Genomic DNA, 12,791 nt, shown 5'->3' on the forward strand with positions numbered 1-12,791 from the left:
TATACAAGTCAACTGAAAGACGGAAAGCTTTCTGGGGGCTCGATTTTAAAGATCTTTTATTGAAGAAGATTGACGTTTATTTTGAGATTATGCTAATTGCAATTATTTGTCAATAAATATATACAGTATTTCCCGCCGACTTCTGTTGTGTTGAGATGGGTTGTCATGTGAACCTTAAAACCTGTGTGCAAGCAAGCACATAGATTTACCTCCTTCTCGGATTAACTGATGTAGAATATACGTAAAAATGTTAAAATACACTATGCAATGGAAATATTAAAAGCTATCGCAAAACTTTCCGTATATTGCATCTTTGCATGATATTCGTATTTTCTTTAAATTGAAAAAACGAAGAGACATTTCCACTGCTGTGTAAAAACGAGATATGACGAAAAAATCGTTCTACTGTCAAATGTACCCGTATTTGTCTTCCATCCCTGTTAAAAAAATTGATTTGAATAAAAATTCTAAGAGTACGGTAAATCGGTAGGCAGTGGTGATGAAGAAAATCACCGTGCTCAAGGTGGAACCGCTGTCTTAGTGCCAGTGTAAAAGTATGACGTCTTATCTATTGACCGAGCAATAACATGTTCTGATCGTCCGTCAATCATTAACACCTCTTCAGACAATCCATGTGCCAGTATCGATATATGAGCAACGTGATCTCATTTAGATTAGGGAATGGACGTCAAAACACAATGCCAGGTACAGTATTAATATTTTTAGCCTTGTGTAGCTATAGACAAGATATATCTTTTAGATTGTATTCTTAATTGGACTCTGGACTCACGTAATGCCAATTAACGGTGCTGATCAAAGGCAGGCTGAAAAACTTACGTTTATAAATAATAATTATCAGTTATAAAAAGGGACTTTGGATCGTTTGGTATTTTACATCAAAATAATTCGCCATCTCACAATATTAAATCCATTGTTATTTTCCATGTTCATCAGGCATGAGTCCCAGAAAGTGGCTGTTAGTTGTGTGTCCGGCTGTTCTCTTCGCCATTTCATCCAAACAACATGGTGTTACAGGGCAATCCCTCAGAGGTAGGCATACATACATATATATATATATATATATATATATATATATATATATATATATATATATATATATATATATATGGCATAACGTAACACAAGAAGGCAACAAGCAGAATGGTATACAAGTAAATCGGTTCTAAAGAGACTGAACGTGTTATTCGGCAGTGAGGCTTGGCGCTTGGACACTGGACCAAGTACCTTGAACACATTCATGACTCGTCAGTGTTACCCTCTATCAGAGTCACAGATTGATTTCACCGAGCAAGCAACATTTTGTATAAATTGAATAATTATCACATCATACATAAGTTAGCACATGCTAATGAATTTTCATATGATTCCAATGAAAGTAGTTAATATTTCAAATTTGGGATATGGCGTATATGGATTGTAAACATTCGCCTTATTATTATTATTATTTCCCCCGTTATTTTAGCATTTTCATAGTTTTGAAAATTTAAGACCGTCGCTCTTTGTTGTTTTCCTAGCAATCTCCATTGATTTCGTGGAAGTTACAGTGATAGTCAGGTGGACAGGGAATGGCTGGGAAGTGTTTGCGAGGCACAGATTAATCAATAGACATACCTGTGTCAAGACGTCTACAGGGTCTCAACAATTTTTTTAACCGTTTTAATTGGAACTCAGATAATATACAGTAGGGCCTATAACAGTAACAGTCTAACAGTATCTGAACCTTAATTGTTACCATTTTACATGGATTCGTGTCTTTGATTGCCTTGAAATCATTTTCTAAACAAAATGTTGACGACTTTATGACAAAAATTGCAGGACTTTCTAAAATTCAGTTTTGCCGTGACAAAATCAGACAAATTACAATGGTAACACAATATTTATTAAAAACAGTATTCTGATAGAAATTAAGCTATATGCGTAAGGTATTCCTACAAAAACACCTTTTTTTTTTTTGCAAATTGTATACATGCAACCCTTTGGGGAAAATATGTAGCCTTATAGTATAAAACATCTTACCATAATTTGGACCTGATATTCGCACCACCCTGTAGGACAAGTCAATATTGACTTAATATCTTGTCGCAGTCTGGTATCAAATTTTATGATAGACAGAAGTCCGCTTTCTTCCACGTGTCTATACACGTTCATCGTGTTTGACCCTTAGATCAAGTAACATGGCCCTAGTTTTAGTATCATGGATAAGATATTTCCGCCGATTTTGTGTCTTTGACATCTATTGGCACTTCTGTTTCGTGGTCTTCTTTATAATTCTACACTGCATATTTAAATACGTTTTCTTAGAATCAAGTTGCTAATTTTTTCACTGAATCTCGATTCTATTGAAATTGGCAGCTTTCCAATGAAGCGTTGGATGCACACCTTATTATTTCCACTAGCAATATTAGGCTACTCGTGACTAGTAAAATTAAGTATTTAACAGGAATAATTCTAATTTAAATACATAAATATAATATAATATTAATCAAGATATACAACATAAGTTCTATGTGTTACAAAATATTTGATTTCAGACTGTGTTCCACTGGCTGTCCCTAACTTTACGTCACCAAGGTGTGACTCGTGTACCTGGCACCAGGTGGCGTACGAGGCAGTGACGGGGGAGAGCCTCACATTAAACTGCTCTGTCAATGTCACGGTAGGAAGCTCAGCTGTGAGACGGAGACACGGAAATTTCTCACTTTTGCTTATTTTCTCTTCTTCTCTTTTACTATTTTTTCTCGATTTTTATCATTAAACCATTAGAACAGATAAAAACATAAACAACAATACGAGAACACAAATGCACGCGCACATAAAAAAATGATTTAATACTGAAATAATCATAATTTTCTACATTATTACGTGTATAACATTGATCAAAAATCAATCAAGGATAGTGTCAGGACCTAAATGTCAGGGGTGGTCAACAGCCCACGTGCTGAAACAAAAGCAGAGAGAAAATATTGATTAAAGATCGATAACCATGTTCTGTGTTCTAATCTAAATTGTAATTCTGTTTTTATCAGGGTTTACACTAAAATAAACTGCATAAATATTTGCATAATAAACTGCATAATAATTTGTATGTATATAATCATGATTCGTTGAGATCACCATGCCTTCCTGGCATTTTGGAAGGGAATACCGATATCAGGTAGGCCTACTTTGATTTGAGGGTTTTTACGTTTTTTTTTTTAAGTTCTGGATTTGGAACAATTACCTTTGCGGGGTATTTAGACAAAAATGACTTTGGCACATTTTCAAATGCGTACAGAATGCCTTTAATTGAGATTTTTTCATAAATATCTTCTGTTTCAGGGACCGTATTTAAAGTTGTGTCTCTCAAGACCCGGGGCGGACCATCCCCCTCCAGTGTGCAGGGAATGCGATTCTTCTATAGGAACGCTGTGCACTGTTAATACAAGCGTTGTTAACATTAACAGCAGTATACAGTGGACATGTGCTGTCTTGATGATGATGGCGCCGCCAGGTTGCACCACTGAACGGGCTAACAAGCTGAATATCACTGTTAAAGGCACGTAAAAAATGAAGACGGGTTCGTTAAAGACACACAAAGAGCGTTAGAATTTTATATAGCAAATATGACAAATATGGAGAGTTCAACACCTTCCCTTCATAATCAAATCATACATAAAACTTTCATGTAATTACGGCCCATTTTTTAGTTCAAAGTATCGATATTTAAATGATTGGTTTTCGTAAAGCCCCTAAAAACTGGTGGATTTCGCGCTAAAATCAGAAATTAAAAAGGTTAAAGGTAGCAACTTTTTTCAAAATTGTTGGATAGGGTACCATGGCGACGAAGGTAATAATTATGAATTTATAATGAAATGAGGATCATTATTGTTAAGTATTGTTTATACATCGGTGGAGAAAAATGCCATACCTCGGTAATAAATCCTATTGCTTATTAAAGACACAAGTCTATATTACATGCAAGAGAAGCCAGTCTGCAACAATCACTTCTATGGAGGCTTGTCTTGCAGAGATTCGAGAATGGGTGAAAGTGAACATGTTGGCTTTAAATGATAGTAAGACTGAGTTGATATGGTTTACATCAAGGTTCAAGGCCAATAGGAAAAATGCAGCAAAAGCCAACATTTGCATAGGAGATGTTCTTATAAAACCATCTAGTTCTGTAAAAGATCTGGGAGTTACCCTCGATGAAAATGGCACTATTAGCGTGTATCTGAAGTATGTAAATCAGCATCTTATGCACTATGGCGCTTTGGAAAAATAAGGAAAGTGTTAAATAACCAAATCACTGAAAAATTAGTGCATGCATTTATATCATCAAGATTAGATTACTGCAATAGTCTCCTCTTTGGTATTTGTGACTATCAGATTAAAAAGTTACAAGTTATTCAAAACTCAGCTGCAAGACTGGTTTGTCAAATTAAGTGCAATAGTACACACCATATCACTCCCATTCTGAAAGAATTACACTGGTAAAGCAGAGGATTGATTATTAAGTACTTTGTATTATTTTTAAGGCGATACATACACAAGGACCATTATATTAATCTGATCTTATATGTTTTAACTCACAACGGTCCACACGTTTTAATACTGAGAATGACCTTATTTTAGAACATTGTATTTTAGAGAAGGGTGCCTCAAAAGTTATGGAGATCGGGCTTTTATAATCTATGCCCCCAAATTATGGAATGCTTTACCAAATTTTATTAGAAAAGCAGACGACTTTGACAGTTTTAAATCCCTTCTTAAAACTCACATTTTTAAATCTGTCTATATCTCTTAGTTTTTTTATATATTTTAATAATGTTTTTAGTAGTGTTAATTTTAAATGGTTTCCAAGTGTTTTAGATTTAAATATTGTAGATTTTAATGATTTTAGTTATATTATTCATTATTGTAAGGCGCCTTAAGGTAGCACGTAAGGCGCCATATAAGATTATTATTATTATTATTATTATTATTATTATTATTATTATTATTATTATATTTCTAGCAAGGGCACCGTTGACCGCAACCGATGGCAACTCACCGCATAATGTCTCGGTACACGTTGGGGACAAGGCGATGTTTAACTGTACTGCGTATGGATACCCGTCTCCAACCGTATGCTGGAGACATGGCAACCGCACTCTACTCAACTCAACAGCGAAACATATTATATTTCCAAATGGTAAACTATTGTTCATTAATAATCAGTCTATTTTCATATGTAATATAGTAATTACGTCGTTGAGTTTTTTTTTTTTTTTTTGTTATAAAGTCATTTTGTGGACGTCTCATATTTTATGAGCGCCATCAGAATAGAGGCTTTGCATGGTATATTTGGTATTATCTGAAATAATACCGTTTTTCTTTTCCTCTTTTAAATTCGCCTTGATTTACCATAGGAACGCTACAGTTAAAAAACGTGAACGCGAGTGATGCAGGGGACTATGTATGCGAGTGGTCAAACAGATTGGAGACTAACACCTGGACGGCAAGTCTGACCGTAACGGACAGCTCTAATTCCACCCCAACGCCATCCACAGCGGAGTATATATTCGGAGGTAATTTGGAACGTGTAGGCCTACTACTTAGTAATAATAATAATAATAATAATAATAATAATAATAATAATAATAATAAGTATTTAAATACTTGTATCTAGGAAAGAGTGCTATCCTGCTAGTGTAAATTCAATAATTACGCAAAATATTGCATAAATACATGCTTTCTATTGCCATGAAAGACTGGTCCTTTATTGTAACGACACTTGCTTTTATTCCTTGAAGTCAGCTTAAAATCGTAAACATAATATCAGTTTTAACAGACCGGTATCGAAGATACCAAAATACCACTCTGGTGAGTATAAAAGAGCTTTGCATCCTTTATATTTCAGGCTCCGTCCTTGGTGTGATGCTGATCGCTTTAGTTGGCTTTATCATATATCGTGTCGCTCATAACAAAACTGTTGGCAACGGCTACACCCAAATAGACGACTCAACGCCACATTATTATCAGCGACAAAGTGAGTAATGACAAATGCCTCAATAATAAACAGGGGTCGGTTAAACATAAGAACTTCATACTGAAAGTTGGTCTTACATTTTGCGCTATTTCCGTTCAGGAATAATGCGCACAACTTCAAGTCCTTTAGAACACAGAAGTTATGAAAAACAAGAATCATTTATTTCTTGATATGACACATGAGATATATTTCATTTAATTGGAATGCAATTGATTCATCTCGGGTCTCAGTAGACTTAAATGTTGCATTTTAAATCCGTACAAGAATCTGATGTAAGCTTAAGAGTAGATCCTGCGTAGTTTTGGTGAGATGGTGCAATTAAAATTCTTTTATTACTTCGTAGTTATTATTATTTTTTTTTTTGTAAATTAAAATGGACACGTCTACGAAACATTTGCGGTGCTTTTGATAAACAACCCCCATTTACAAGCACAGTATTAAGCAAATATCTTGTAACGCGGTTAAATTTAATTAAAAGTATTAAAATATTTTTATCCTCCCTGAACTTACACACTTGCTGTTAACGACCTGTAACTTACCAACAAAGATCAAAACCATAATGGTATTTTAAAATCTCTGTGTATGGTATTTCAGCTCCAACAGTTGCCCCCGGGCAGGCCGTTCAAGAAGGGAGTTCAAATAATAACAATAGCAGCATTCCCCAAGACGGCTATCAGGGAAGTTGGAACGACACTGACCATGGCTGTGAGAGAGTTTACCGGTCTATGTCAGCAGACGACCCGCGAGGTGGCGTTTTAACGCCATCATTCCAAAATGAAGAAGAAGAACCGTGGCTATCATCCTTATATGTGACAAGTTCATCAAGGGTAGAGTCAGATTGATAAACATTTCGTTCCAGTTCAAACTGAGATCTGGACATATAATAGTATTATCTTATGATGAAAAGCAGCACAAATGACATGTTGTGCCACTGTATTCACTGCGATTGTCCACATTTCTCCTGCAATTTCAAAGCGAGACAGACTTCGATTTCCCAGTGCTAGCAAGCTTTTCGTTTATTTTCCGCTTTTTCAAAACCAGTACTAGGTTAGTTATTTATTTCCCGTATCAAATAAGAAAGAACTAAATCATGATAACATAAATACATTTACTCGTACTAAAAGCATCGTTCCAACCATGATATGGCTAGACTAACCATACATCACGAGATTAAAAAAGTTTCTATGCCTGACATATATGTTGACTTTTTACTTATTTTTGCCGTCTTTACATTTTGTTGCCATTGATGAATTTGCATTTGGACCTGAACAATACCTGTTTTTTTATTACAAGGGCATTGGAGAGTGAATGCTGCAAGGTTTTCTGCCATTGCTGCATTTTCTCCCACGTACCACAGGTAACCTATAGCGAGTTTAATATTTGCTTATTTCAAACCAAGACACAGAATATAAATAACCATGACAAGTTAAAACAGGCAATAAAAAGGTTTACTTTTGTATGTTATCATTTAGGCCCTCTATATTTTTGAGGTTAATTCCACATTGATGCAATTTATTAAAAATTTACTGACCCACTGTATATTCCAATGTTGTCTGATAATAACTGGAGTTTGAAATAAACTTTGTGTATAAATGCAAGACAGATATTCAACGCAACGTATCAAAGCATTTACAATACAACTTACAATGGCACCTGTACATTTAATCTAGACATAAATTGTATCTTATTATCATTTAAAACTACACATTAACAGCCAAATTGCTACATTCGTCAGTGAAATAGAGAGTCACCTATACTCAGAGTACCATCTTGTTCTTTTTGCATCAACACCAGCCATGGATCAGATCTAGATCTATCATCGTGCATTTGTTTTCAACGTATTATTCTCCACTGCTGTATGCTGCCACAGGATGGCTCCATCTGGACCTAGGATATCCCTCAATACAACTCCCATACGTCCCTCGGAGAAAACCACCATTGTTTTCTCACACAGCCACTTTGAAATGGCCCTCTTTTGTTAAAAACAGAGCTGCGAAAAGGGCCTCATGATAAAGTTCAAGTTGAAACCTTTGGCCACAGCTGGAAGTGACTAACTACAGATATCCCACTGCCTTGTTGACATCCACTTGCGCATATACATCTCCACAGTTATGGTGAGCAGGATGATGTGTCAGGATTTCCAAGGAACAGAAAATAATTCCGGGTCATTTAAGAAATAACACACATCTCGGTTCTGTTCTCCCAATTAAAACAACTTTCTTACTAGAACTTGGTCCTGCCTCACATACTTAACTATGGTCTGTTCTGAATACATTAACCGTAGAACAAGGGATAGATAGCACCCCCCTGCTATGACAGCAACCCATGACAAAACAGCTGTAAAAGATTCTGGATGCATATTACACCAAATAGCACCTAAGACTACATGAACTAGACTGCCGTACATTCAAGCCTCCTTATCCATGTGAAAGACTGCTCCAAACCACCCTCCAAAAATACTAGGAACAATATAAACTGTCATATTTGGGTTGAGTTTCCTTATAGTGTGTGGTGTTGAACCAACTATGTTCCACTTGCTGCTAATTCTGCTGAAAGAAGTCCATGCTGTTGCATTTGTGCTCGTAGAAGAGCGTTTTCTTGTTTCAGTTCACTTATTTGTTGTTGTAAAAGATCGTGGTCCACGGATAACCTTTCTGCATCTTTTAGTGTCTGTGCCATGCGCTCGTTAGCAGTACGCAGATCATTGATGTAGTCGCAGGCTTTGGCCAGGATGCCTCCTTTACTTTGCTGGAAAGGACAGGTTTTAACTTTCATAAAGGCATACATTCTTCCAAGGGCAACCTAGCATGTTTCTAAATGGCTAAAGAAATTATACAATATTGGTTCGATACATTATACAACATTGGAAGGGGGTGGGGGAGTATTCCATTATCTTTCTCCAAAGTGGATCATCTTTTGAGTTTGGATGGATAATATACATGAACAGATATTTTAATGGAAATCCTATGTCTTAATAAAACTGTGTTGTTTGGCTGGTATAATTCAATGAAATATACTGAAATATATCATGGGTTTTTGAAATGCATCACTTGAGATTTCACAGTATGCATTCTCTAACATTCACTGTGAGCCATAGTTTATGCAAGTGAGTGGCCTGTTGTGACATCACACCAGTGAGACAGTTTAACATATTGTGACATCACATCATTCTGTGACATCACTATGACCTCACATCCTGTTCAGAGATACCCTGCTGGCCCTGTTTGGTATACACACCTCACCTACCTGCCCTTGTTTAGTGTGGTCTTGAGCACAGTCTGGTACTAACTTGGACAGGGTCACTATCCAATTGTTGATCTTATCTCTCCGCCGCCTCTCAACTAAAAAACAGATATGCAAGCTTATTTGTGGAAAATTAAATATAACACAGATTTTATTTTACAAATATGTATATGCAAAATAAAAGAACAAGGAAAAAAATAATTAATGGGATTAAATAAATAAAACAACATACACAGTTGCCATATTACAGCTAACCTAAATTTTGACATACACCTAACAATAGAAAGGATGAACATTTTTTAAAGAACCAGAAAACCTGGAAAAAGTTTATCAGTTTTTGGTTTGCAAATACAAAAGAGAAGCTCCAATTGGATTAAATAACCTACCTTCATTATGGGTGGCTCTCCGCCTCTCATCTCGCCCTGTCCTGGCCCCCTCCATTTTGGGTGCGAATGCTGTCCTTGGTGCGATTGTCCTTTGTCCCTGCAGCACATCTTGGGGCGACATCATCACGTAGAACTGACCTGATGGATATGTTGATGAAAAAGGAAAAAGGAAACAATGCGCCTTTATTTATCATGCACAGAAAATTGACTTTATTGTGAATGCATTCTACAATTTAACCAGTGGTAGATCTAGGATCTTGAGGGGGAGGAAGGGCAATAGGACAAAAAATTTGCTCTGCTTTTCTCAATAAAGAATGCTACACTGGTGATGGAAAGTGTCACTTGTTATACTGTGTGTGTGTGTGTGTGTGTGTGTGTGTGTGTGCGTGCGCGCGCACACCCAAGTGCATGGTTCGGAGGGGGGGGGGGGGGGGGGTACCTCCCATCAAGCCCTAGTTATAAGCCCTGACATAACTATACCAAGACAAGTCTTACATATAAACAACATTCTACTACAACAAAATGAGTATTTCACCAACCTCCAGCAGTGGTGACCTGCCCCAGTGTGGCGGCCGTGGTGAGCTCTGCCTGTGACGTGTCTCCAGCACCTGACACAGCTGGCAGGTAGGCAAACCGTGTCTCTCCTGGCTGACTCTCTGGGGTGGGGCTGCTGCCATTGCTGAACGGACTCTGGATTACAGCCTGAAAATACACAAAACCCATGTTATTTATGTAAATCACATATCCAATTCTGTATCTGTATAATTAAACATACACTGATAAGTGAATCAGAATCATATCACTTAGTTTCTCACATTTGTATGACTCAGTTTGACCAATATTCTATCAATTGTCACTCTATGGATTGATATCCAAATAATGGAACAGTGTGTACTTTGTGCTTATTTGATTCTGTACTGATGAATGTGCATCTGGAATATGTTTAGAATTTAGAATCTAAATCTTTTAACTTTTGTTTCAGTCCATGTATCTAGTCAGGTGCAGGAAATCTATAGCCCTTCAGTCCTGTGTTACAGCTTTTAAAATGAACAAATTTATACAACATAAATAGTGTAGTTTTCTTTATATTAACTTCACAGTGGGGCTACAAACACACACACACGCAAACACACACACACACAGTGAATTTAATAAGATAATGTCTAACAACGACAGAAATCCCAGGTATATTCTTACCTGTGCTACCTGTGTGCCAGCAGGGAACCCTCCACTAGTAACAACCTGTGCTGTCTGCCCATCTTCCCCTGTCACCTGCACCACCCTGTATGTCACCTGGCCTGGAAAACAGAACACATCCACCTGGTTAACATGCATGGGAACACTGACTCTTTACAACAGTGAAACTAAGTGATATTCACTGCTCATTGTAATACATTTCATTAAGGTTTGGTCTGTCACCATCTCATGCCTTGGAGAGGATCTGAGACATGGGCCTCGTAACTTGAAAGCACTGCGTATATCACATAGAGGCTACAATGTATTATATGGGGCGAGTTATGGAATCGAGACGCTTGCACTCGGTCGCAATGCACGATGCTTTCGAGTTACGGGACCATGGTTTCTCCTACCTTGAGGTCCGTCTGCCCTGAACTGGTACTGGACAGGGTCCAGTGTGATCTGCTGACCAGCACTTCCTATGATAGCTGTCCCCTGGTCTTCACCTGCCTCCCCTGCAATGTAAACAGGTGGGCTAAGTTATAATGAACATTACTGACTAGTGTATTATAAAATATATAAATAAAAGGCAATTGTTAAAGTCAGTCTGAACTCAGCACAGTGCCAAAATATTTTAAAAATATATCATGTTTACTTTTATTGGCTGACTCTAGGATGAAATTACTTATAGGTTATTATATTAAAGGTTAATTCCACATTGCTAAATCACTTGGTCAAATCAGAGTTAATTTTGACCTAAATCAATGCTAATTTTCAGAAAAAAAAAATGTTCTTGAAAAAATTTGCATGTTTTTCATTGGGGTAATTTTTTCTATGCCAGCATGAGCCCCAGTTTCAATCAGAATACATTTAAAACAAACACTGTAATTACCCTCTCCTTCCTCTCCCTGAGTAAGGTGGACCTGCACAGCTTCTTCATTAGAATCTTCAGAGGGCTTGTCTTGGGAGCTAAAATGATGAGAAAATCATAACAATAACAATCTTATGATGATACTCCATAACACACTGAACAAACAAGTACTTTCAGCAATCTAGCAGGTGTTTATGTAGCATTTTCATGAGTCACCTTTAAGCTAAACTTTAAGTCTGAAAGGCAAACCTATATACAATTACCAGGAATGAAATTGAAAAGATAAATCAATAATACACTACAGGATACATTCAAAATGACGTACGGTTTTTGACATTATTATTCGTGTAAACAATGGGTAAGGCCTTTTTTCTTGAGCTGACTTACAATTGGGAAAACAAAGTCTCAGTGCGGTCCAAAGTAAGGCCGTCTTTTATCATATACTTTATCACACGGCGATTAACATTCCTTCAACACATTTGCGTTATTTTGAAAAGTGTTGTGTCATCGTCTTCTTGCTCTTTTCAACACGCAATCTCATCTTTAACGTTTTTATCTGCAGCTTTACTACTGCACTAGAAAAATAGGATGAATACGCGACAAACACGGGGAAAAGAGAAAGTTTGGGAAACACGGAGATTCTGGTCCAAAAATAGCTTCAATATATGACAGGTGCTCGACTTTCTCTAATCTCAGCAATGGAACGAATGATTTTCACCTCATACTCAATCATTTCATACGCGCCCTTCTGAAAACCCCGATAACTTTTTTCACTTACCTCGGATCGAGCGAGTGATCTAACATATCCATGTGGTATGAGTGATGTATTCGAATTTGCCAGGAAGTATTGCGAGGTTGATCACGGGGCCAAACAACAGGTCATGTGAGAGAGAAAATGGACATGTGACAAAGATGGCGATTCTAAGGCGCATCACACCAATGCGCAGTAATTTATCTAAACTCATGGACCATATATTTAGCAAATTAACGAATATAACAAAGGATAGGACGGTTGTTTTGTATATCTTTATTGTGTTTTGAAAGGAAAATAATATTGGAAGAAAAACTTTAAAGTAAGAATGGAAAA

General features: G+C 36.8%; 2 protein-coding genes across 5 annotated transcripts; one reads left to right on the forward strand and one right to left on the reverse strand.

Annotated features, from left to right (window-relative positions):
* The first annotated feature begins 236 nt into the window (after positions 1-236).
* Positions 237-7,222, forward strand: LOC106176337 (uncharacterized). Its single transcript, XM_087017830.1, has 8 exons — positions 237-705; positions 955-1,050; positions 2,553-2,677; positions 3,340-3,560; positions 5,019-5,191; positions 5,409-5,567; positions 5,900-6,028; positions 6,623-7,222. The coding sequence occupies exons 1-8, from the start codon at positions 633-635 to the stop codon at positions 6,868-6,870; spliced, it is 1,224 nt and encodes a 407-aa protein (XP_086873956.1). The 5' UTR covers positions 237-632; the 3' UTR covers positions 6,871-7,222.
* LOC106176338 (upstream stimulatory factor 2) lies at positions 7,117-12,655 on the reverse strand. 4 transcript variants are annotated; one of them, XM_024076599.2, is made up of 8 exons: positions 12,483-12,655; positions 11,726-11,802; positions 11,247-11,348; positions 10,855-10,955; positions 10,197-10,359; positions 9,658-9,804; positions 9,275-9,369; positions 7,117-8,776 (listed from the first exon to the last, which is right to left on the reverse strand). In XM_024076599.2, the coding sequence occupies exons 1-8, from the start codon at positions 12,512-12,514 to the stop codon at positions 8,552-8,554; spliced, it is 942 nt and encodes a 313-aa protein (XP_023932367.1). In that variant the 5' UTR covers positions 12,515-12,655; the 3' UTR covers positions 7,117-8,551. The 4 variants fall into 4 exon arrangements, with proteins under 4 accessions (XP_023932367.1, XP_023932366.1, XP_013414132.1 ...); XM_024076598.2 differs by having other exon boundaries at positions 9,266-9,369; XM_013558678.3 differs by having other exon boundaries at positions 9,658-9,795; positions 12,483-12,654.
* Positions 12,656-12,791: the final 136 nt, after the last annotated feature.

Source organism: Lingula anatina, chromosome 7 (genome assembly GCF_051362555.1).
Source record: "Lingula anatina isolate TDL-2025a chromosome 7, LinAna3.0, whole genome shotgun sequence".
Taxonomy (NCBI): domain Eukaryota; kingdom Metazoa; phylum Brachiopoda; class Lingulata; order Lingulida; family Lingulidae; genus Lingula; species Lingula anatina.

Excerpts from the sequence above, each read along its gene's own strand:
- LOC106176337 (XM_087017830.1), top strand. The coding sequence starts at position 633 with ATGTGCCAGTATCGATATATGAGCAACGTGATCTCATTTAGATTAGGG. Across the intron at positions 1,051-2,552 it reads TACAGGGCAATCCCTCAGAG|ACTGTGTTCCACTGGCTGTC; the intron begins GTAGGCATACAT and ends ATTTGATTTCAG. Across the intron at positions 3,561-5,018 it reads AATATCACTGTTAAAGGCAC|GGCACCGTTGACCGCAACCG; the intron begins GTAAAAAATGAA and ends ATTTCTAGCAAG.
- LOC106176338 (XM_024076598.2), bottom strand. The coding sequence starts at position 12,514 with ATGGATATGTTAGATCACTCGCTCGATCCGAG. Across the intron at positions 10,360-10,854 it reads CTGGCACACAGGTAGCACAG|GCTGTAATCCAGAGTCCGTT; the intron begins GTAAGAATATAC and ends GTGTATTTTCAG. Across the intron at positions 9,370-9,657 it reads GAGAGCCACCCATAATGAAG|TTGAGAGGCGGCGGAGAGAT; the intron begins GTAGGTTATTTA and ends TCTGTTTTTTAG.